The sequence below is a fragment of the Aotus nancymaae genome, unplaced genomic scaffold, assembly GCF_030222135.1.
Source record: "Aotus nancymaae isolate 86718 unplaced genomic scaffold, 86718_ANA_hifiasm-v0.15.2.pri h1tg000004l, whole genome shotgun sequence".
In the NCBI taxonomy this organism is placed as follows: Eukaryota; Metazoa; Chordata; class Mammalia; order Primates; family Aotidae; genus Aotus; species Aotus nancymaae.
The window spans coordinates 13,272,139-13,298,110 of NW_026988415.1; the positions used below are offsets into that span (position 1 = coordinate 13,272,139).

The 25,972-nt window shown below is 40.5% G+C and overlaps 1 protein-coding gene across 1 annotated transcript in view; it reads right to left on the reverse strand.

The window, feature by feature from the left end:
- Positions 1 to 13,540: 13,540 nt before the first annotated feature.
- The window catches only part of ADGRG4 (adhesion G protein-coupled receptor G4), a 153,343-nt gene continuing 140,911 nt past the window's right edge, over positions 13,541 to 25,972 (reverse strand). Inside the window, exons 21-24 of the mRNA XM_012472323.2 lie at positions 25,058 to 25,338; positions 18,504 to 18,605; positions 17,366 to 17,533; positions 13,541 to 15,242 (exon numbers count right to left, since the gene is read on the reverse strand). Coding sequence (XP_012327746.2) covers positions 15,205 to 15,242; positions 17,366 to 17,533; positions 18,504 to 18,605; positions 25,058 to 25,338 — 589 coding nt within the window. The 3' untranslated portion in view covers positions 13,541 to 15,204. The remainder of the gene's footprint in view (positions 15,243 to 17,365; positions 17,534 to 18,503; positions 18,606 to 25,057; positions 25,339 to 25,972) is intronic.

Genomic DNA, 25,972 nt, shown 5'->3' on the forward strand with positions numbered 1-25,972 from the left:
ACAAAGGCATACAGAATAGTGCAATGAACTTTGGAGACTCAGAAGGGGGAAGGATGAGAAGAGGATGAGGGATAAGAAACTACATATTGGGTACAAGGTACTCTCCTTGAGTGACAGATGCACCAAAATCTCAGACTTTACCACGATACAATTCATCCATGTAACCAAAACAGTTTGTACCCCAAAAGCTATTGAAATAATTTTTTTAAAAAGAATGTGTTGTTTGGAAAACACTTTTGTCAATAGAAATATTAGGGCTTGGAGAATTAATAAAGAGGAGAGATGCAATCAGCCTCAGTTGTGTAAAAGAATAATTCCAAACTCTCACACCAGCCTCTTACCACTTACACCTGATTAACACATGGCGCCCTAACAATTATGCATATCAACATATACTTGTGAGAATAACTTCGTTTTAAGTTTTGATTTATTTCACAACTTAACTCTCCTTAGGTTTGCTCAGTTTTCATAAGTTGTAGCTCATGTAATATTGTTTGTTCACCATCTATAAAAGATTTTAAGAGCATTGGTTTAGGCAGGAGAAAATTCTCATATGTCAGTTTACTTCTATGACATTTAACTTGGCAATTAGCGGAATGAGAGACGAAAAAAATAATGTGTATACAAGAAACAGAAAAGGAAACTTTACGGCCATGTCACACTCAAGAGATATGCTTGCTCATGGAGATGCTTGTCTCATTTTGAGAGAAGGTTGTGTTTTTGAAAAAAGCTTTTTTGCTTTTTTTCCTAGACCTCTGGTAGTTACATGTAATTACTGCATCCTTGGGAACACAAATGCGATGAAAGCTCAGCAGATGTGTTCTTCGGAGGTCATCGTGCGACGAGTGGTTTGATGTGCACTATAGCAAAACTTATTCTGTGATTTGTTTTGCTCCTCCACACAATGACTCATCTCTTTGCCTGAGGCATGAAAATCTGTATGGTTTTAAATGGTATCAGAATCTACTTTTAACTCTAGCATAAACATTATTAAAATAATGGCTACCATATACTGAGTGCCTAGTATGTGACAGATATGGTACATGTATTACCACAGTATTCAAAAACTTTTTATTGACAATCTTTTTAATTCTTTCAGTAATCCTAAGAGATGAGCAATTCTACCAATATATTTTTTATGTAGGAGAAAATTAGGCTTCGTCCACCAGTTATTTCCCCATTTCTTTGTTCTTATTCACAGCAAACATCGTTAAAGCATTGTCTCTACGCTCTGTCTCCAATTCTTTCTTAGAGCCATTCTAGTTAGGCTCTTGCCTGTACTAGTTCACAAAAACTGCTCTGCTTAAGTCACCAATAACCCCCTCATTCTCAATCTGTAAGTTGGCTTTAAAGAAGGGCTCAGGGCACCCGTACTGATAACCACTGCTCCATGCTTCCAGATGATGGAGTCATCAAGGGCATGGGCTTTGGTATGTGAGAGGCTGGAGTTTGAATGCCAGGCCTGTCACTGTGTCACTAACCTTTGGCAAAAATACTTAAATTTTTTAATTGAATCCAACAAACATTTATGAGGGCTGCTATATGCCGGGTACTGTTCTAAGTGTTTCTGGGTAATAACCTTCCTTGACCCAGAAGCAGCATTAAAGACAGTGGATTACTCCCTCCTCCTTAATACGCTTTCTTCACTTAATTTTCAGGACATCAAAATCTAGATTTTCCTCTAACTTCACCAAACACTCCTTAGTTTCCTTTGCCAGTTGTGTTTCTTTTCTGACTTCTTAATATTGTGAGGCCTCAGGACTCAGTCATTGGATTTCTTCTCTAGATCTGTTACTTCCCAAGCAGTCTCATTTGAGCACATGACTTTACAGGCCCTATAACTCCCAAACTTATATCTCCAGCTTGAACTTCAGGCTTATGTATCCAACTTCCTAGTTAATATCATCTCCACTAGAATTTCTTTCTCTTGCTTTATTTCTCTCTTTCTTTCTCCCTCCTTCCTTCCTTTCTTTCTCTCCCTCTTTCTTTTTTTCCTTTCTTTCTTTTGACAGAGGCTTCACTCTGTCACCTAGGCTGGAGTACAGTGGCACAATCTCAGCTCACTTCAACCTCCACCTCCCGAGTTCAAGCAATTCTCATGCCTCAGCCTCCAGACTAGCTGGGATTACAGGTGTGCACTACCACGCCTGGCTAATTTTTGTATTTTTAGTAGAGACAGGGTTTTTCCATGTTGGCCAGGCTTGTCTCGAACTCCTGACTTCAAGTGATCCGACTGCCTTAGCCTCCCAAAGTCCTGGGGTTACAGGTGTGAGCCGCCACACCTGGCCTTCACGAGGATTTCTAATAGGCATCTCAATATGCCCAAAACACTGCTCCTGATCTTTCTCCACAATGAAAAGGTAAGAAAGCATTATATGCATATATCATAACATCGCTTTGTACCCCATCAATATAAAAATTATAATTTGCCATTTGCTGTTTTTTAAAAGGGTAAGAACAAAGGAAAGTCTGCTCCAAACTATACCCTTCCTCAGATGTAGGTAGTGTCTTCATCCTCGTGGATATTCTTGACATCTTTCTTTTTCATTCACCATACCCAGTGTATCGTGAAATCAGGATGGATCCAACTTCAAAAATCCACAAGTCAACCATTCCTTACCATATCCTCTGCTACCTCCACATTTCTTGATCTCATCAGCAATGCTTCTACCTACCACAGATGGCCGTGTGATGAGTTCCCCTTCTTCCTGTGCTCAGGTGTCACCTTGTCAGCAAGGCATACCCTGACCACCCTGTTTGATACTGCAGCCTGTACCCTCTCTCTGCATTCCCATGTCTGAGGACCCTGCTTGACCTTTTCTTTAACCCATGACACTTACCACCTCCTTGCACATCACAGTCTACTTATTTATGTTAATTGTTTGTCATTTATCTCCCCCTCTTAGAACGTAAGCATCAGAAAGGCACAGATTTTTATCTGGTATGTCCAGTACTGTACTGCCTAAGCACGTGGAACAGTTCTTGGCATAGAGTAGACCCAATATGTGTTTGTGGGATTGAATTAGAAAGCTTAAATATCTTGCCAAAGGCTGCTTACACAGTGACAGGTCTGGTATTCAAACTCCAGCCTCTCTGATACGAAAGCCCATACCCTTGATAACTTCATCCTATGGCAGGATGGGGCAGTGGTTCTCAGTAGGGGTGCTTTGAGCCCTTCTTGGAAGCCAAGGAAGCAATATATTTTTGCTACAGCCAAGCATGCAAATATTATGATGACTCTCAGAGAATATTGAGTTGAACATGTCACTCGATACACTGAAGTTCAACTTGATGTGGGGAAGAGGCATGCAGCAACATAAAATAAGTGTCCAGGGGCAGGGAGATGGAGTGGGGATTTGTTGTTCAATGGGTATAAAGTGTCAGTTATGCTAGATGAATAAGTTCTAGAGGTCTGCTGTATAACATAGTGCCTATAGTTACCAATATGGTATTGTGCACTTCAAAATATCTTAAGTGGGTAGATCTCATGATATGTGTTCTTACCACAAAAAGAAAGAACACAAAAAAATTGTGAGGTATTGGATATGTCTATTACCTCGATTGTGGTGATAGTCGAGTGGGTGTGTGCATATGTCCCAATTCATCACATTGTACACTTTGAATATGTACAATTACTTGTATATCAATTATACCTAAATAAAGCTGTTAAATTGGTTGCTTTCTTAATTTTAAAAACTCAAATGTCACAAAACACTATCACACAGGTATGCAGAGTGAATGCCTGTTCTCTTGCCTCATGAGTATGTAAGTGAGCATGGTTAGGGCAGGCAAGTGTTCTATTTGAACTATGACGCAAGGCTGAGGCATATTGATAAACAGCAATTCTTTGCTAAGTCCTGTGAGACATTGTTACATTGTTAGAGTACAATAGAGATGACATTATTATCATTATGACTGAGTTGTTTATTGGATTTTTAAAATCCTTTGAAGTATACTAACAAAAAGTCTAGTACTCAACATTGAGTCAGAGGTTTTTGTTTTGTTTGTTTTTGAGATGGAGTCTCACTCTGTCACCCAGGCTGGAGTGCAGTGGAACCATCTCGGTTCACTGCAATTTCCATCTCTGGGGTTCAAGTGATTCTCCTGCCTCAGCCTCATGAGCTGGGGTTGCAGGCATGTGCCACTATGCCCAGCTAAATGTTTTTGTATTTTTAGTAGAGACAGGGTTTCACCATGTGGGCCAGGCTGGTCTCAAACTCCCAACCTCAAGTGATCCACCCATCTCAGCCTCCCAAAGTGCTGGGGTTACAGGCATGAGCCACTGTGCCTACTCATTGTCATAGGTTTAAAAAATTGTTTAGCACCCTTGGCATCGGGTAAACTTTACTGACTTCAACCACCCTTCCCCCATGTAGGCAAGGCAGGACAGCACAACTTTTTCCTGCTTTTATTTCTAAATTAAAAAATTATATATGAATGAAGCAGAAACCATAGAATGGAGTTTAATTCATTTAAGAAGCAAACAACAACAACAAAACAAGCACAAAACCAGTGAGATTTTTCCTGAGTGGGTGTGCATGGTACACAGGGGAGAGAGTAGTAGATGCCCAGAAGACCTGGGTCTACTCCAAACTTTGTAACTAGATGTGTGACTTTAGCCAAGTCCTTTCCTTCCCAGGGTCTCAGTTTCCTCCTTCATAAAATAAGTGATGGAGTAAAAACTAAAAATAGAACTGGTGTATGATCGAGCAATCCCACTGCTGGGTATATATCCAGTAGAAATGAAATCAGTATATTGAAGATATATACCTGCCCTCCCACGTTCATTGCAGCATTATTCACAATAGCCAAGATATTCAAAATATCTTAAGTGAGTAGATCTCATGATACGTATTCTCACCACAAAAAGAAAGAACACAAAAAACTTGGGAGGTATTGGATATGTCTATTACCTTGATTGTGATGATGGTCAAATGGGTGTGTGCATATGTCCCAATTCATCACATTGTGATAGGGATCAACCCAAGTGTCCATCACGTGAATGGATAAAGACAATGTAATATGTATACACAGTGGGATATTATTAAGCCTTAAAAAGAAATTTAAAAAGCTGCCATTTGTGACAGCATGGACAAACCTGGTGACATTATGCTAAGTGAAATAAGCCAGACACAGAAAGACAAATATTGCATGATATCACTTATAGGTGGGATCTCATGAGTAAAAGGGTGGCTACCAGGGGTAATCTACGGGTAGACTGGGTTAAGGAAATGGGGAGATGTTAGTTAAAGGACATACATTTTCAGTTATAAGATAAATCAGTTCTGGGGATCTACTGTATAGCACGGTGACTATAGTTAGTAATACTGTATTGTATACTTGAAATTTGATAAGAGAGTAGACCTTAAAAGTAGATCTAAACTATTCTCACCACACAAAAAAGGTAACTGTGTAAGGTGATGAGTATGTTAATTAGCTTGATTTGGGGAATCATTTTACAATGTATACATATATCAAAACATCACATTGCACACTTGAATATATACAATTTAGATTTATCAATTATACCTCAGTAAAACTGCAAAGAAAGCCTACAAATCATGAGGTGAGGGGCAGCCCTAGATAACCTGCACACTGTCCTGCAACACTGATCCTATGTGGGCAAATTGTTATGGGTTGAAGATAAAGGTGTTGCTTGAAACAGAATGTACCAGAGGTTAGAAAAGCATTTCAATTCATTTGTTTATTTCTGTATTTAGTTAGCGCCTTAGGTGCAGAGGGTTCAGTTAATCGAACTCGGCTCATGGCACATTTATCATCATTGATAACTTGCTTGATTTATTTATTCCCTGTCATCACCACACTTCACTCAAATTCTCCTCCCTTCCTCATTAGTAACTATTCTCTTCCGCTTAATTACGATATTTTTGTTTGCATCTGTTCTTACAAAATATATATTACCATTTTGAATGAATGTCTTTTGAAATTTCTGTAAATTTGTATTGTGGTATTGTGTTATAGATATTATTCTGCTTCTTGCTATTCTTTTTTTTCTTACCCAGCACTATGTTTTAAAAATCTATACGTGTTTCTCTATGTACAACTAATCTCTTATTTCCAATTGCTGCCAACTACTTGAAAATGTGTGTCCACCACATTTGCCTCTTCACTCTCTTAGTGATGGATGCCGGATTGCCTTCAACTCTCTGTCACCATAAATAATGCTGCAATGAGAAGCATTCCAATTTAAAAAAGAATTGTAGGTGAGGGTGCGAATAGGGAGCTGCTTCTGAGCTGTGACTAGAATGATGAAGTGCTACTGTTAGGGTTTCCTTTTCTCCAGCATGCTGTAGAACCTTGGGTAATGGAATTAAATCCAAATGCTTCAGCTGGGGCAGTTATCAGAAGTTGGGCTCTTGTGGTGTCAAGTAATTGTGCTACTGCTTTCTTCACTGAATTGACTAGTTACTTGAGTCAGTTAACCCATTTGATGACGAATTTTGACACTGTATAGATGCTCCACCTCCGCCCTCACTCACAGAGGATGATCCCACACAATCTGTCCAAATTATGCAGACCATTGCCTCCGACCTCAAGTGGATCTTTAAGGAGACCTACAAATGTTTCTGTTTCCCTATATATGGCTTCCTCCTGTTCTCTATAGCAGCTATTTTAAACCTCCTCCATCTTATCACTCTCTTCTCACTCTCAGCAGGTTGCCTCACCTCCTACTTCACAGACAAAATGGAAACTATGAGATGAGAGCTCCCTTAAATTCCGATTGCCAAGTCTATGTTTTCCTGCATCCACACCCACCCTTGCCTCCTTCCTTCCTGTTACAATGGAGTGCCTCACCTTCTGTCTAAGAGGAATCCTTCCATCTGTGCCGTGAATCCCGTCCTCTCCTTCCTTGTTCTATTGGCTAAATTATGCCCCCCTCAATATTTCAACCTTTATATTTCTGCTGGCTACTTCCCTTACCCATGTAAATGTGTTCATCTCTCTCATCTTAATACTACATTTTAAAAACCTCTCTCAACCTCGGTCTTCTCCAGTGACCTCCACCTCTCCACCAGCTTCTGCATCTTAGTGGCTAAATTTATTCAAAGAGCTACATTGCCCTCTTTTCCTTCCTCACTACTCAACCTCTTGGATACCACCAAAGTTTCCTTGGCTTACATGGGACCCCATACTTCTGGTTTCCTTCCTGCCTCTCCAACCATTCCTTCAAGATGTCCTTTGTAGGATGATCCACCTTTGGCTGCTCCCCAGTGTTCCTCATTTCTGGGCCTACTTGCTTCCATTCTTCCTCTACATACTCCCCCTTGGCAATCACATTCATTCCTAAGGTGGCTTCGATTACCATTGATATTGCCAAAATCTCCATCTCCATCCCTAACCACTCTTTCCTCCTCCAGACTTACATATCCAACTCCCTTCTAGACATCTCACCTGAATATCCATCCCACAGGCATCTCAAAACCAGATGTCCAAGACTGAATTTACCATCTTTCTCAACAAACACCCTTTGATCATTTTCAGTTACTATCTCAGGGAAATTCATGACACTTCACATATTCTTATTATTACTAAACTTTTAAATTACAAAGTTATAGATACTTTACAAAAGTTAAAAATATACAAAAGTATGTAAAATAAAAAGTGAAAGCCTCATCACTTCTTCTCCCCAGAGGTAAATTGCTATTCACAATGAGGAGTGTGTCCTTACTTTTTTCTGTGTATAACTATGGACATGTATGCACACACAAAGTTTTGTTTTTACACTTACTTTATCATGCTACACGTACTGTCGTGAAAATTTCTTTATAGCAGAAAAATATATTGTGGATATCTTTGAATTTGTAATCAAATTGATATAACTTCTTCTTAGCTGCATATTATTCCATGCTATATGTAGCCCATATTTATTTAACCCTTCCGATATTGAAAATCTTTAGCTTATTTCTAGTTTTCACTATCTCAGGGTTGCACTGAATAACTTTGCCCATACATTTTTAAATTGTTGAGCTAGGATAGAATTCTATAAGTGGAATTTCTGATCTAAGTTTATGTACATTGAAGTTTAGATAGACATTACTAAAGTGTGCTTAATAGCTTGAATGGGGTTTTCCCTCTACTTTTCGACTGAGAGACAGCACACTATAATAAGATGCATAAAGTACATTATTTTAAGTGTGCAACTGAATGAGTCTTTATATGTGTATTTAGCTGTGAAAGCACCATTTCCAGCCTCCCAGGAGGCTCCCTTTTAAACCTTCCCAGTACAGACCTCTCCTTGAGAGATCACCACTATTCCAATTTCTGTAATTTGTGTGTGGCTTCTTTGATTCAACATGTTTATATTTATCCATGTTGTCGTGTGTGTCCATAGTTCATTTTGTACTGTTATATAGCATTCCATTGGACGAATGTCCCACAGTTTGCTTATCCATTCACCAGTTGATGGACATGTTGATTGTTTCCACCATGTTGGCTGTTGTGAATAAAGTGGCTATGAACATTTGTCTGCAAATATTTTGGTGGACGCGTTTGCATTTCACTAGGGTGTACATGCCTAGGAGTCAATTGCAGGGTCATAGGGTTTGTTTAACTTTCTTAGAAACTACAGAACAGTTTTCCAAACAGGCTGCACCTGTTTGCCCTGCCGCCAGTTGTATAAATTGAAACCTCCTAGCATATGAAAATATCAAATACTGTAATATTACTGCACACTTAATTGTCTCCCCAAACAATTTTAGGAACCACCTGTCTTGTTCAGTACCTCAAACATAGTGGATGCTCAATAAATATTTGTGGAATTAGACTAGTAATTAAGTAATTACTGTTTGTTATGCTTCAAGGTCTCTACCGCACAATTTGAAGAATTAACGTATGTTACTGTGGACAAACTGTTGTAGATACGGATGTTTCATTATACCAAGTACACCCCATTTTCTTGTGGGTAGGACTGTGGCCTTTACTTCATTGTATCCTCTATGGAGCTTAGCATAGAAATGGGCACAGAAGTGCCTGTAATGACTAGCATGCTGGACTTGGTGAGCTACCAGATTCAAAGACTGCCAAGCCTCTCTGAAACCTTTACCTGCTCACATTTCTAGACTCAGGTCTAAAGGAGGCAGTGAAAAGAGAAAAATTCTCTTCTATCTCTCACTAGCTGCACTGTCACCAACCCCAGTTTCACAGGTTTCTAACTATAGATAGATAGTTTTCACCTTCAAAATGTTAACCAGCTCATTCATCTATCTATCTATAGATAATTAGAGAGCTAAGTGTCTATAGCTAGTTACCATCGATCTATAGTTAGAAACCTGACTTCTCAGGTCCACTAAAGACCCAGATCATGCAGGGTAGGAAAGTGTGATCATGATAAAGTGTATCTTTATGTCTCTCCTTCTGAAAGGGCCAGTGCATGAAGATTTGATAGAGCCTGTTACACTAGGTCTTTACTCTTCCCCTGTAACTGTCTCTAAAGTGCTCCATTCCTCTGGGAATTTGTGAGCTGAGGATGTAAAAAAAGAAAAAAAAATCCTTCTTGCATGAACTAGGCTAGGCCTTCATCAAAATTCACTGCAATTCAGAGTCATTTCCATTTCTAGTCCCATTGCTGCCCACAACTAACTGAGCATGACGAATGAGTTGGCTAACATTTTGAAGGTGAAAACTATCTATCTACTCATCTAACCATCTATCTAGCATGTCCCCAGATTTGAGTATCTTCACTATATTAAAGTAGCATATCCTTTAATCTTGCCTCCCCTCACATCTAAGTGAAGGAGATGTAAACAAAAATCCTTACCCTTGTTTCTATGATGAATACTAGGTTAACATAAGTAAGTCTTGGAAACTTGGGAATCTGCCAGTCCCAACTTTTTGTTTAATTTACATAATCGTTTACATAGGACTGCATATATTAAGGAAACATCTGTACTTTTCTTATGCATTTAGATGAGATGAAGTTTTTTCAATATTTGAAGTTACTACTTACTATTGATTTCTTCTGCCTCTCCCTTTTTAGGAATCTCACTTTGTGAATATCATGCCATTAGCCTGGTAAGATGGAGAATGGAAGTAACACTCCTCCTAGCTTTCCTTCTCAGACAACAGAGCACTCCTTAATCAGAGCTGAAGGAGCCTGGAAATTGGGATCAAAATATATTTTCAAATATTTAAGAGAACTCATAAAAAGCTTTATGAAATGTACCTTTAAAAAGTTTAATAAAAAAATGCCCTTTCAAGTGCAGAGACATAAATGTATACTTTATAATGAATCACACTTTCCCAGCCTGCATGATCTGGGTCTTTATTAGACCTAAGCAATTAAGTTGCAGAATGGAGATTGGGGGAATATTTCCTAGGACTGGGGCTGAAAAGGTGCTTGTCTGGAGAGACATGGCAAGGTGACAACGTAAACAAACAATGAAGCTCGTTTTCACATATTGGTTTTTCTTAGAGTGAGGCCAACTTGTGCACTCAAGATCTCTAAAGATCACATTTTCTAACAGCACTCTTATCTGTTATTCTGGGATGCTTATCTTGAACTCTTCAGCTCTCTCAGCACATCCTGATTCACCTTAGCCTTAAAACACAATTAGTGAACACCTGAATGAGGCCTCAGCGTAGGGGAGAGATCTACTCTTCTTAGCACTATGGCACCCTCACTGAAGAAGGATGCTACTGAATTAGCCATTCATTCAACCAAAGTATATCCAGTCCTATATTGTGTGAGGTGAACATATGTGGGGTTTTTTTTCCTACCTACTCATTCATTCCTAATAGCCTACTTTCTTTTTGTAGAATGACTTCTCCCCCATTGTGTATATTCTTGGTGGGATGGTAAATTCATACTTCTATCTTACAACTATCAAAACCAAAGTGCTCCTGAAGATTTCTCTGCCACATCTCTCCTCTCACTGCTCAGTAGAGCACAAAATTTAAGCTCAGCTGATTAGATGCAGGCTCACAGGACTTTGAGTTTTAAGCTAGTAGCACGAGCATAGAAGAAATTACTGTTTATTCTTTCCAGTACTGGTGCCCGTATGAGTCTCCTCTACTGCTAGGAGACAATCACTATGGTTACTGCTCTGTAGACCCCTGTCCTTTTTCAAGCCCTGATCTTTTTTCTTCTTTTTTCTAACAACTTTTAAGTTCAGAGGTATAAGTGCAGGCTTGTTATACAGGTAAACTTGTGTCATGAGGGTTTGTTGTTCAGATTATTTCGTCACCCAGGTATTAAGCCTGGTACCCATTAGTTGTTTCTTCTGATCCTCTCCCTCCCCTGACCCTCCACTCTCTGCAAGGTCCCAGTGTGTATTTTGTTCCCCTCCATGTGTCCATGTGTTCTCATCATTTAGCTCACTTATAAGTGAGGACATGCAATATTTGGTTTTCTGTTCCTGCATTAGTTTGCTAAAGATGATGTCCTCCAGCTTCGCCCATGTCCCTGCATAGGACATGATCTCCTTTTTTGTGGCTACATAGTACTCCATGGTGTATATGTACCACACTTTCTTTATCCAGTCTATCATTGATGGGCATTTAGGTTGATTCCTGTCTTTGTTATTGTGAATAGTGCTGCAATGAACATATACATGCATGGGTCTTTATAATAGAATGATTTATATTTCTTTTAGTATATACCCAGTAATGGGCTTGCTGGGTCAAATGGTAGCTCTGTCTTTATGTCTTTGATGAACATCACACTATCTTCCACAAAGTCAAGCCCTGTTCTTTAACTTTGCCATAAATGTTTTGAATTCCCAAAACACTTTCAGCAAGTTCCCTTGGTTAACTAGAATTGACAATAATGCCAGCTCAAAGACATTTGGTTTCTGTGGCTGGCAACCAAAGAACCTAGAGTGAAATACTGTGTTAGGTACTGAGAGTACAGTGGTAAACATGACAAACAAGGTTCTTGCCCTTATGGAGTTTATGTACTAATGCAAAGCATGGGTTTACTCAGCACTAAGATAGAAAACCCTAGATTAAGAAAAGTCAGCCATTGCTTTCCTAAGTTCATATATTTTAGACCATCCATTCACTCATGCATGTGGCAAATATTTATGGAGTGTCTGTGAGTTACCAGACATTATAAGTATAAATTTAATCCATGCCACTTGTTTTGCCTAATCAACAGAGGTACAATTAGGTCTTTCCTTCATTTCTCCAAGCTCCTTGTGTCGCCTAAATGCTTCAAGGTCAGGACCAGAAACACACCATAGGCTTGAGCTATTAGAGATACAAACCTTACCTCCTCTTAGCCTTCTTCCCCTCCCCAACCTTCCCATATTCCTGGGTGCAGGGGACGTGGGTCATTACAGATGGTCACTGTCATCCTTGGGACTTTGGACAAAATGATAAGGATTAGGATTCTGGGCAGGAGCTTCCTCAGACTTGCCTCAGAGAGAGTCTAGTACCATTAAGTGTTTGCCACTTGCCCGCAGAGTACCCAGTGTGCAGCAGAGAATGAAAAGTCCATGCCCTGAAGCTCCAAAGGGCTGTGTGAAATTGCTGAACAATGCTTAATAAAGACAGTTTGTGGTATTAAGAAACAGAGTTCTGTCTTATTCAAACTGCCCACCCCCCCCACACACACCATTGGCTCCACCTGTAATACCCCACTCTCAGCCTGACTAAATCCTCCATGACTTCCTGCCTATAAAGTACTTTTCTTTTATCATATCCTTGCTCTAATCACACGCTATTCCAGTGTGTGCATCTGGCCTCCCCAAGTAAACAGTAAACTGCTGGAGGTAGTGGCCTAAGTATGATGTGTCAGTATCTTTCCCTCCATGTCAGTACTCAGTGAATACTTGGCAGTTGATTGTTGATTGAAAGCAGTCCAAAGTTTCTAGGTTTTTTTTTTTTTCCTTAATTACTTGGGTCCATCTTGATACAAGTGTCAGCCATTTTGTGTGCCCAGCAAAAACAAGCCAGAGGATGCCAGTAAAATATTTAATCAATGTTTTCCATGCAATATTCAAACTGCCTTTGAAATTGCAGAAAACCCAAGTTTTCCTAATTAGCAAGGGGTGTCATGACAGGCATCATGAACTTTTCTATAAAATAGTGTTTCTGTTCTCGACAGCCTGTCAGGTCATTAGAGATAGGCTGTACATTTATCACTCCAGCAGCAACAGAACAATCAAAGTTTTATTACTTGTTGAAAATAAATACAATCATGGGCATTTTCACAGCCAAAAGGATCCCCCAAATCAAACCACTTGCAGAATGCATTTATCTGTAAATGTGCTAATTGCAACCAAGTCTTGCTCTTAAATCTATTTTTGAGTGAAGGTGACTTAATATTGTCAGTTCAAAGACATATAACATTCAAGACACTTGGATCATTATTCAACTTAGTCCCTTCACACACACACACAGACAGACACACACACACACACATACATGCACACACACACATTCACTCCCTCACCTTCTCCTACCAAAATGTACACATGAAGCCACATGGGGAAAAGTGGATTTGACTCTAATGGCAGATATTCCGGGACCTAAGGGCCAACCTACTTTTTTATATTATGTGAGATGATAGCGGGGACAATGGAGGTCTAGGAGATTTATACCAGTGACTGCTTAGAAGATCAATGTGATACCTTTAATGGGGTAGACATGGTAGGTTGGGGCCATGAGGGGATGAGTGGTAAGCTGATGGGGATTTGAAAGAGAAAGAAATGAAAATGTATTGTGTTACACTATGCTAGAACATTTTCCGACCTCATCTTATTTCAATTTCACTTCAATTTTAGGATGCATGTATGATCATTATTACATCATGAGGTCGCACATCTAGAAAGTGACAGAGCTGGGATTTGAACCCAACTCTGCTATCTCTACAGCCCACTGCATCATACATACAAGCATTCTGGGGAACTTGATTTTTGGTATTGAAATGCAGGCATTTATCTTTCTCACTGGAAGGGGCTGGTTATCTTTATTTATGTATGTATTCATTTATTTATTGCTCCAAGCAGTAATATATCCTCTCAATACAAGATTCGAAAGATACAAAGAGGTATAGGGTGAAAAGTAAATGTCTCTTCCTCCTTCGCTCCTAGACACCCAGTTACCCTTCTTGAAGGCAACCACTGATACCAGTTGCTTGTGCATCCCTCCAGAATGTTCTCTCTTTACTTATTTCTACCCAAGGACAAATGTGAGCAGCACACCTGACTGGGAAGCCACAGAAGAGAAAGCTGGTGAAATTCGTCTTCATTGTTCACTCTGTTGCCTTTGGGTGGCCCTTCTTGCCTCCATCTCCCCACTGTTCTGCTCACCCCGATCTAGCCTTTCCTTCCTAGAGAGAACCACCAGCTTTGAACAGTTTCTGTTCTGTTTTATTCCTCAGGACCCTGCTTGCTGTTCCCTGAGGGGCTGTCTTGGCTGAGAAATTCACCCTTACTAAGGAATTTATGGGTGCCTGTGGATTGATGGCCCACCCTTTTCACAGAACATGTTTACATTTTAATAAGAGCTTCAATCAAAAGTATGACTTGAATAATGGGGATCTCAGGTGCTTTGTCATAACAGGCCAACAGGGCAGAATATTTTTTCCAAAATGTTTGACCTTGTGGCTCTTCCTATTTACTTCCTCTGTGGTATCAGGCCAACTGGGTATCCTGAAACTTTGACCACCTCAAATTGTTTGGTTCCCATGGCAGGGCAGTAAGGATCCTGGTCTTGACTTTTTCTTAAAGGATGTGTACACTTAAAGTTTTTAAAACAAAATTTCCAATGCTGTAGACATTTCTCCTCTAACTATAGCCTGAAATCTTATCCAAAAAAGAAACAACTATAATGACAAATAGGAGAATTATTCTGATTTTAATATTTACCAAATGTCATCTTATTCTTCCCCTTTTAAAATAATATTTAAAATACAAGGTTGGAGCAGATTGTTTCACAAATTCAACATTTTCCCCAGTCAGGGGTTGGGAGGAGGCAACTATCTCTACTGGGACTTATTGAAAAATTCTGTTTGTGAATGGAATTCATTTTGGGATTTTTGTTTTGCTCTTTACTTTTAAATTTTTTAATTTCCATAGGTTTTTGGGGGAACAGGTAGTATTTGGTTGCATGAGTACACTCTTTAGTGGTGATTTGTGAGATTTTGGTGCACCCATCACCCGAGCAAGTATACACTTGGAATTCATTTTTATTTCCACAGGTGTTATATTCTTTTTATATAATTAGGCACAACTTCACAACTCAAGGAGAGGAACAGTAGGCATCTTTGTCAAAGTCATCTGCAGTAAAGAAAAAAGAACATTTTCAGCTGTGGCATCAGGGATTTTGCACGTAGTAGAGGCAGAAGAAAATTTTATTAAATGAAGGAAAAAATAAAGAAATTAGAAGAGAAGAAAGGTATGTGGTGCCTTCTTTGGACCATTTCATATAAAACTGGGGTGAATTAATTCGTCCTGACAGAAGTGTTCGGGCAACTAGTGCCTATCTTCTTCCTACATTGTGAATAGCAGGCAGCAGTATTGACCTTAACCTTAACCTAGAAGAGGATATTTATGCACAAACCCTGGAGGCCTTCAGGAGGAGATGACGTAAAATGCAAACACACACACCTATATCCCTTATGGATTTGATATTCTTGCACTGAAAGTTTGGCTATTTCCCAAGTTTGAGAATGCCTGGTGGTACAGAGGGCATGATTTTTCACTCTCTGCTAATAGAATCAAGCTTCTGGCTGCCACCGATACAATGATAGCACTCAGATTTTGGTTTTAGAGCCTGTGGCAGGTCTACCTGCCCCACTGGCTCAGTTAGTCTCAACTGATGATCACTTTAATGCTGGTGTTCTAGGTCTATTGATTGGTAAGACAACATCAATATCCTGGACATGGTATTTGCTAGTGATCCTCTGAAGCAAAATATGTACACATTGGGTTGTATACTTGCTACTTAAACATTAGTCCCCGGGAACATCAAGAAATCCAATATTAACTAACTCTCTTGAAAAATGTTATTTCCCAACAAGCCCCAACTATTATCTACTAAGGAGTTTCCACAACTCATGCCTTGTCTATGCCATGTCATCCCAGTGCCTTTATATGAGCATGAAGACATATCCACAGGTTAGTTGGTCAGAGTCTGATAAATGAAAGGTTTTTTTCATGCATACCACTAACTGTCCCATACAAAGATGGGATACAGACTCTATACACTAGTCAACCCCAGCCTAAACTGGAAAATAATGTTGCCTCTTACACAGTCCTGAAGCTGGCAGGCATTTTACAAATTATCCATTCCAGTTCCCTCATATTAAAGGTAGAAAAAATGTAGCTCCAAGCAGGGAAGTGATGTGCTCAAGGTCACAGAGTGACTGACAGAGCTGGAATCTGAACCAAAGCCTTTCAACTCCAAGTTTAATGGGTTTTTTAAATCCACCATGCTGCTTCCAGATTGCCTTCAGCCCTTGGACGTAGAATTGGTTTTTGGAGCCAACATAAAGAAAAATACTAGTGGATGAGGCAGTCCTACCTCCAGCACTGAAAAGGTGGAAGAATGACTACAGCCAGGCCACCAAAGTGTGTGTGAACTGGAGTATACTTTGGTCTTAAAGAAAGGCAACCAAAGACCACTGCACCATCATCTAACTAGAAGCACACATGCAGAAAGAATCATCACAATATCAACCTGAAGTTCTTCAGTTCTTGCTCACTTTGCCTTTCTCTTTACTTTAAACCTGTAGGCCAATCCTTTTCCTACACTTTCTCTTTTTACATAATTAGGCACAACACCCCATCCCCAACTGAACATCTGTCTCTGCTTAGAAATATGGCTTCCTATGGAAGAAGCTCAGCACCTAAGAATGATGTGTATCTCTGAGAGTTTCCTTGGTAGGTGTACTAGCCCTGAGAGCCAGAAGACCTGAGTTCTGGCTCCAGTTCTACTGGATGGCTGAGGGCTGAGTGGCTGGCTCCAGTTCTACTGGCTGGTTAGGACGGGCTCAGTGACTGTCAACAAGGCATTTTCCTTTTCCCCAATTGAGGTTCCTCAACTGTAAAATGAAGGGATTAGACTAGACAACATCTAAGGGTCCTTCTGGTTTCAACAGTCTGTGACAATTGTTTTTAATTACTCATGAATTTTCTAACCTCCCATCTCTTCTTTCCTCTATTAGTCTAACAACATATTTATACTTAGTAAATTTACTGGGCACAAAAACACCTATACACGCTTCTGTACACATTTCTATGCTTCTACATACACTTTCTCAGTCAATAATGAGTCGAGGCATATATGTGCACATATGCATCTAGTTTTGAAGAGGAAGTATCATCCAAGACCCGGTATGTGGTCTCGTTAGTTCAATATCTCTGGAATATGAATGTAGACAACACAGCCTTTTTCTTACCATTTGGAAAGCTTTTTTCTGAAGGTGTGCCTTGCACAGAGCATAAAGATTTGAAAGTGGAGCTAGTTGCAGTTGACTTGAGGGATGGTATCAACAGTTTGTGCTCAAAGGTTTTCTTTAGTCCCTCCTGTTTATAGCCAATGTTTATCCGACATCGGCTGCTCCCATCTGAAATGATACCAAGAAAAGTTAAAAATATAAAACTCATCAAATTCTATGCTTAAAGTAGTGAATTTTATGATGTAGGATTTACACATCAATAATGTGGTTTAAAAAAATACAAAGCTTGGTGCACAATGTTCATTCTGGGTACCTCAAGGAGTCAGCTTTTCTATGAAGTTGTAAGAAGTAGGTTTGTACTGTAATGTGTGGTACAGGAAGAGACAATTCACGTACCAAGGATGCCTGCTTTTCCCAGAGAACAAGGACCAGAAGATTACTGATATGGCCAGCATAAAGTGGGGAATGGGGGAATCTCAGTGATACTTATAGAATCTTAAGAGTTCAAGTGCTGCCTTCCCTAAAGAAAATGGATTCGGCTTTGTATTGAGACTGAGAGAAGCTGCCTGAACTGGATGGAAGATCCTTTTGATATATAGAACATCAGTTTGCCTGCACTGGAAACATTCTCAAGGGAAGCACCAGTGTTAAGAGGCAACATCTCAGTTCAATACAGCCCACAGTTTGTGGGCCATCACTACACCTGTGCAGCCCATTGGTCATGCATCTCAGGAATGCTTGTAAGTTCCCTCCATCTCCACCACCACTCCTTGCTTCCTACATCCACTCAACCCACTGTTGGCTACCAGCCAGAAGCCCCTGAGACCCAGTGACTGGAACACAGTAGGCACTCAGTCAATGTTCTTTTAATTAAATTGAGACTGATGTGACAGTGAGGGTAAGCAATCCAAGGAATCTGGGCCAAAACAAAAGCATCCCTAGATTAAAATATGGCCCAAGTCACATCTTCCACTTAACTTCATTCATCTCAGTTCAAAAGCACAAATCATTTTCATGACATGGAAACAGCCTGTGTTTTGATGCTGATGCTATATGAACTCAAGTTAGGAGACAAATTAATCTGATCAGTTTTGTAAAACATGTAAAATTCAAAACTTCATCCAAACTGACATCTTACCAGAAGAGTTATCCAATCGCAACCACCCACAGCAGAGGTGTATCTGCCACTGCTCCCGCACACTCTCCTTCATCACACAGTGAAACACAAAAATGAGGAATCCTAAGCCAGGAGAAGAAGGTCAGTCTTTTTCAGTTTCTTTCACCTGCCGTCACCAATGCCCTGACTCAGGCCCGCTCCTATCACGAGAAATACTGCTTTCAAGGAACCTCAGGGTCATTACTGGCTTTCTGATCTTGTCTTTGTAGCCTCCCTCCCAAAGGCAAAAAGGTCTGTATCAAGACTTCATGTCAACCACTGCTTTGCCCCTGGGCTGCCGTTCATCCTAGAGCATGAGAGGCAAGGTAGCCCCTCTCTGAGATTGCTGTCAATGATCCCAACATCCTAGCACTGACATCCTTGTGTAGTTTCCTTCCACATTGTACCAACAGAATATGGCAGAAGGGATGGCATGTCACTTCCAAGATTAGATTATAAAAGACATATTTCTCTCTCTCTCTCTCTCTCTCTCTCTCTCTCTCTCGCTTGCTCGCTCGCTTGCTCGCTCACTTGCTTGCTCTCGCTCTCGTCACTCTGAAGGAAGCCAAGTATTTTGTCCTGAGGACATCCTGGCATCCCTATGGAGAGGCTCACATGATAAGGAACTGAGGCTTCCAGTGCACAACCATGTGAGTGAGCCTTCCTGGAAGCACATTCCCCAGCCCCAGTCAAGTTTTCGGATGACTGCAGCTCCAGATGACAGCTTGACTACAAATTCACGGCAGTCCCTGAGTCAGAAACACCCAACTAAGCTGCTCCTGAATTCCTGATCCCCAGACACTGTGTGAGATAATAAATGTTTGTTGTTTTGGGCTGGTAAAATTTGGGGGTAATGTGTTACATAGCAATAAATAACTATTACACATGCTTTTTGGCATAATGACACCATATGGAAACCACAGATTTGGCCCTCAACTTCTAATGCCAGCCCTGATTTTGTCCTGCAAGTGGGAGGGAGAGGGCTGAAAGTATTTGCCAGCAATGCTGGCCATTTCTCATTGCCACCCTTTAAAATCTCTCCTTGGAAGATAAAAGTATGATTTAATATTATCTTGGCTGGGTGTGTTGGCTCACGTCTGTAATCCCAGCACTTTCGGAGACCAAGGCAGGTGGATCACTTGAAGCCGGAAGTTCAAGACCAACTTGGTCAACATGGAGAAACCCCATCTCTATTAAAAACACAAAAATTAGCTGGGTGTGGTGACACATGCCTGTAATCCCATCTACTTGGGAGGCTGAGGTACGAGAATCACTTGAACCCGGGAGGCGGTGGTTGCAGTGAGCCAGAATCGAGCCACTACACTCCAGCCTGAGCAATAGAGCAAGACGGTCTAAAAAAAAAATGATTTTTGATTGCAAATTCCCTGGAGGACCAATTAGATTTCCTATAGTTGGGGGTAGAAGAGGCAGAAATAACTGCTGTCCACAGCCTGACTTTTATTTACGGTCCATTATAAAAAGTCTTTATCCACAAAGCCTTTCCAGATGCTTCAAACTGAAACTCGTTTTTCCCACTTCTGAACTCTTGTAACATTTCATTTCTTGTATCATTTGCTATACTTAGCCATGTAATTATTTATCTATTTCCCATTTCTCCACCTAGCTGTTGAGTCTTTGAGGGCTGAGATATGTTTTCTTTTCATATTTATGTCATTTTGGCCTTGGTCTTCAGTACACTAAATGCTGCAGCTCAATAAATATTTGTTGATTCGAACTTCAAGGCACTTGATACACAAACTCTCACATCCATCTACAACATAATGATAACTTCTTGAGCCTCAAAATATTTATTTTGACCCAAGTGCAGTTTGGAAACCTTTATTCTCTATACAGGTTTAGATTGCCTCTACATTGGTCGGTAGTCCTGAAGGTAAACGATTAGTGTCAGAGAGGTCTTAACCCATCGCAAACTGAGCACCAGTCAATTGTAAATGTCCCCAAAGCAAATTTCAGCTAGAGCACTACTGGAAGTAAAGAATCTTAATTGAGGCGAGTGACAGTCTCCTGCCATTCTGTGCTGGTTTGATCATACCTCCCACCAGCACCATGTTAAGTCTGGGAGGCTTTGTTTTAAGAGGAAGATGGCAAACAGAAGTATTCTAGAATACAGTGAAGAAAGATAGTGATGAACTTGAAGAAAAGCTGAAAGAGCTGGGATGTTGTATCTAGATTTAAAAACAAACAAACAAACAAAAAAAACCTTGGAGTGGAAAACATAGGGTGAGAAGAGATGGTAACAGCCACAGATCTGAAAGGGCTGTCATGAAAAGGACAAATTAGGCTTGTATCTGTATGTTTGTCAGGTTAGAACCAGGAGCAATGGAAGAAAGTTCCAGAGCAACCACGTACTAACAAATCACAGCTAGTGTTTATTTAGCAATGAGTATATAATACGCATTGTACGATTAGTCCCATTTTTATAGTTGAGAGAACTCGGGGTCCAAGAAGCCTAGTAAACTTGACCCAGATCACAGAGCTAACGTTGAGCTGCCAGAACCAGGCCTGAATGCAGGCAGTCCGACTATAGAGCCCAAGGGATAAACTGCTGTACTTTATACTAGCCTCAGCTAGGGAAAACTGGTACCACATCAGAGCTAACAAGAAGTTAAACGCTTTGCTTTATGGAATGGTGAGTTCTCAGTCCCTGGAAAGTTTCAGACAGACGCAAGTGACTTCCTGTCTCTCGATTTGAAGTTTGATTGGAAAGATCTTGGCTCCCTAGCCCCAGCCCTGAGACTCTGATTCCAGGTGGGAGGCAGCAATCTGGAGGCTAAACGGAATGGCATGTCTCGCTAACTCTCCCAAGGGCTTTATCTCCATGTGTAACCAAACAACTGCGGTGACAAATTCAGCAGCGTTCACTGTTCTTCTGAGCAGCAGCCACCTGGAAGGCGGTGCAGCACCCCAAGGAGAGCAAACCACAGTTTCAGAGCAGGCAAAACTCCTCCAGTTTCAGCATGTACAAGGGGTGACAGTGACATCAAGCACCTATTACTGCTCTGATTTCTTGCATGGTGTTTAGTTAGTTTTCAGACTTAAAGGTTATTCTGTGAATTCCAATGAGCTGCCTGCCAGCTCTCCCCCTCTGCCTGACAGCCTTCCTTTTCCTTTCCAATAACAGATTGATCTGCTTACTCACCAGAAAAACACAGGCATGAGGGAAGATGTCAGGTTTTGGTCACCTGCATTTTTATTTGTGCATTCCTCCTTCACAAATAGCTCATCATGAGCATAATTTTTCCCACTTGACCACAGGCCACCCCCATCCACTTCAGCCAGCATTGCAAGCTTGTCATTTGTCTTTTAAATGACTCCTTTGTTCACTGTTCCACTGCTCGTTTTGGAGGTTATTTGGGTCGCGCTTTGCGCGCGCGAGTGTGTATGTGTGTGTGTGAGAGAGAAACTCTGGGCTTTGAAAACACCTTTGCTACAAAATGGCACATTCTATCTTGTAGGCATTTTATGCAGGATTGGCAAGACTTGGTGCTTGATGGACATAAGGCATATCTGATAGACACAGTTTGGCTCTGTTGATGCTGGATCTACGAGACTTTGATTTTAGTTTTCAAGAAATACCCAATTAGAACACGTATATGCTGTTGGTGAGAATGCAAATTAGTTCTGCCACTGTGGAAAGTCATTTGAAGATTTCTCAAAGAAATTAAAACAGAGCTACTATTTGACCCAGCAATCCCATTACTGGATATATATCCAAAAGAAAATAGATCACTCTACCAAAAAGACACATGCACCCTTATGTTCATTGCAAAGATATTCACAACAGCAAAGACATGGAATCAAACTAGATGCCCATTAATGGTGGATTGGATAAAGAAAGTGTCTACATAGCCACCATGGAATACTACACAGCTATAAAAAAGAATGAGATCATGTCATTTGCAGCAGCATGGATGCAGTTAGGGGCTATTACACTAAGTGCATTAATGCAGGAACAGAAAACCAAGTACTGCATGTTCTCATTTATAAGTGAAAGCTAAATATTGGGTCACACATGGACATAATGATGGCACAATAGACAACTGGGGGCGACTAGAGGGAAAAGGAGGGAGAAAGTAAGGGTTGAAAAGCTATAGGGTACTATGCTCACTACCTAGATGATGAGATCATTCATACCCCAAGTCTCAGCATCACATGATATACCCAGGTAACAGACCTGCACATGCACCCCCTGAATCTGAAATTAAAATTGAAAAAGAGAAACACCCTATTAAATTCTGCTTCTATCCATGCAGGCTCCCTCCTTAGACGCTACTTTCCACCATAAGAGTAGTTTTGAAAACACTCCTGCCCTTCATTTTTGAGCTCAAAATTGCCTTGCTTTCTTGATTTTTTGCCAGTTTTCTTTAACCTGTCTTTCCACAAAGTGAGTATATTTCTCCTCAGAATCAGTGAGCGAAAAAGAAGCCTGGAGTTACCACAGTGGAGGAAGTCTTCACAGGCACCTGGGTACTAATCCACTTTCGTGGACATTCTACACCAAGACTGGTTAAGTTCTTGAGGTTAGAGCATCAAGTTAGAGTACTGCAGTGTGGGCCAGGCAGTTCTGTCCAGAGAAAAAGTGTAGAACCATCACCAGGGCCTCAGTCCTACACTAGAATACAACCTTCAGTTCTACACTAGGATTCAAGCAAGTGCCAGTAGCCTCCAAGGGAACCAAGCGAGGGTGGTATGGAGAGATTCTAAATATTCCATTCCTACTACCAGAGGCAAGAAAAATGGCATGTGAAGGAAGAACAACACACTTTGTGACTTCTTACATTCCAATTAGAACATGGCTGTATAAAGTTGGCAGGATCTGGTGAGACAGAAAGTTTCCATTAATCCACCTCATTGCTCTAAAATGAGATGGTTTCTTGAGTCATAAAACATAAATGCAAAAGCCATGCCTTCTGATACACTGCTTTCCCATCTCCCTGCAGCACTTTGCAAGTGCCTGGCATATAATAACTGCATGCCAATTAATTTTTCCCAAGGTCCCTCAGGGATTAACAATGACCACAATAAAGGGTTCAGAGGTTTGTAAGACACTACATTAAAATAAATTTTTAAAGGCATTTTTTTTCATAATAGAGTTTTTACCATGCTAATGTGTATTGTGCTATTCTAAGAATCGGGGGATGTATTTGCCACATTTCTCAAAGTTATTTGGCCATAGAACCTTTTCCTTGCAGGAGCATCCCATGGGACCATTAGTGGGCTTCAGTATTGAAAAGAAGAGTTTATTAAATAAAAAAATAGTGGAGAGGGCGAAGGGAGACTCTAACTCAATGAAATGCCAAGTTGACACTCAGCCTGTCCCAGTAGCCAAAATGGACCAAACTTGAGGATAAAAAAGTTTGGGGTAGAATTGAAGACTCCTACAAAATCATTTTGCATGCCTCTTCCCCCCAATATTTTTAATAGGCAAAATCAGGTTAAAATGAACACCAGCAATTATTCAGAGTTATACGAACCAGATCCCTACCTTTTTCTTTTTTCTTTTTTTGAGATGGAGTCTCACTCTGTTACACAGGCTGGAGTGCAGTGGCACGATTATAGCTCACTGCAACCTCTGCCTCCTGGGGTTTGAGTGATTCTCCTGCCTCAGCCTCCCAAGTAGCTGAGACTACATGTGCACACCACCATGCCCAGCTAATTTTTATGTTTTTTAGTAGAGACAGGGTTTCGCCATGTTGACCAGGCTGGTCTCGAACTCCTGACCTCAAGTGATCCTCCCGCCTCAGCCTCTCAAAGTGTCATGATTACAGGCATGAGCCATCACTCCTGGCCCCTAGCTTTTACTACTCATGCCATCTTTTGTCTACCATTTTGTCACTTCACTGATCATTTATTCATTTCATCGGAATAAGGGAAAATAATTAAAAGATCTCTAGAGCCTTTAGTTTAGGATCATCTGATTCGACCAATTACGGTAACTTTTTAAAGGTTGTTTTATAGCAAAATCAAGGCTAGAATCTTGGCCTTTCCCACAGCCTTTGCTTTTAATCTTCATTCCTGTATAATTCTATGATAGTGTAGCCTGGCTCTTTCCCAAAATATTAGGATATCAGATGCAGGTACAGCCTATGGGGTCAAAACTTTAATGTTTCTGCTTTCCAGTTAATTACAATGTTTAGCTGGATTGTGTACCTCAAAATGTCAACATTAGTGTGAATCTGTACATTTTCTAGCACAATGTGTTGCTACAATGAATAGTGTAAGAAGTATTGCCAATCAGTGTTTGATATAGACATTTTCAACTAGCTAAAGTTGGGTTAGCTATCTAGGCTTCTCCCTATACCCTTGAGTAAAAGAGAGTGAGCTGTGTGTGCATTTAACGAAGACTAACATCTAATTAATGTTTCCAATGGCTGCCTATTAACTCAGTGAGAGCAAGGTTCTCTTGAGCATTTTCTTCTCCTTTCACTTTCCAACACGTGAGATTATTTTCAAAGCAGCAAAAGCTTTGCTGGAGGTGTAGCTGGCCATGGAAAAGGCAAAAAAGCAGCAGTTACCTTGCAAAGTGTTAAAAATGGCAAAAAGATACAAGAAAAAGATCCTCACGGGTCCCCAGGCAAAAAAGGCAAACCCCCAGGTGAGGCCAAGTAAGAATGTCAGGCTCGTTGTGCCTTTGAGGTCGTGCAGGATCATCTTCCGCCGAGTCTTCTGGCTTTGGGATTTCACAGAATTCAGTTGAGCAAGAACAGTGCAGAACATGGAGAGATTCATGAGAAATATGAGGCAAAAATAAGCCACCACTGAGATATAAAAGATAGAATCATCTTTAATCCAACAACTGCAAGAAACAAAGAAGACTATCATGAGAAAGCGAAACATAAAGTCCTATTTCTCAGAGACTGAAGATCATCTAGTCAGTTTTATTTCACCCTAAGGACATCTAGCCTTAGATGAACTGGACAGAGTTCACTCACACCAACTGGAGGCAGAGCTGGGACAAGAAGCCGAGCCCCAGTTCAGGGTTCTTTCCAACTCTGACTCAGAAATCCTAGAGGATGTTTCTGCCCTACATTTCAGAAACCTCTCAGGCTAATTCCCTAGGAAACTATTCTCTTCGTTAACAGCAGAAAAACGAATGATATATTTTCTCCCAAAGAGGCTCTCTGACGCCATGCTCCCCCCACAGCCTCTGCACACCCACCCAACCACCTTACACCTGAGTTCTTATTTGCAGGATGAATTCTATTTTACATGGTAAATATCACAGTGGAAGGACATGAGCAGTGAGTGGCTTTTCTGAATGCTGTATCAAACAATGGTGAGATTATGAAAGTTAATGAAAATGCAACAGAAAGAGAATAGCTCTAGGTGTACTGCTTTAAAATATGATGTATTTGGATGACAAATGTAACACTGGCCACGGGATTGATTAATGACTCTATAGATTTTATTAAAGAAAAAATATGCAGTGC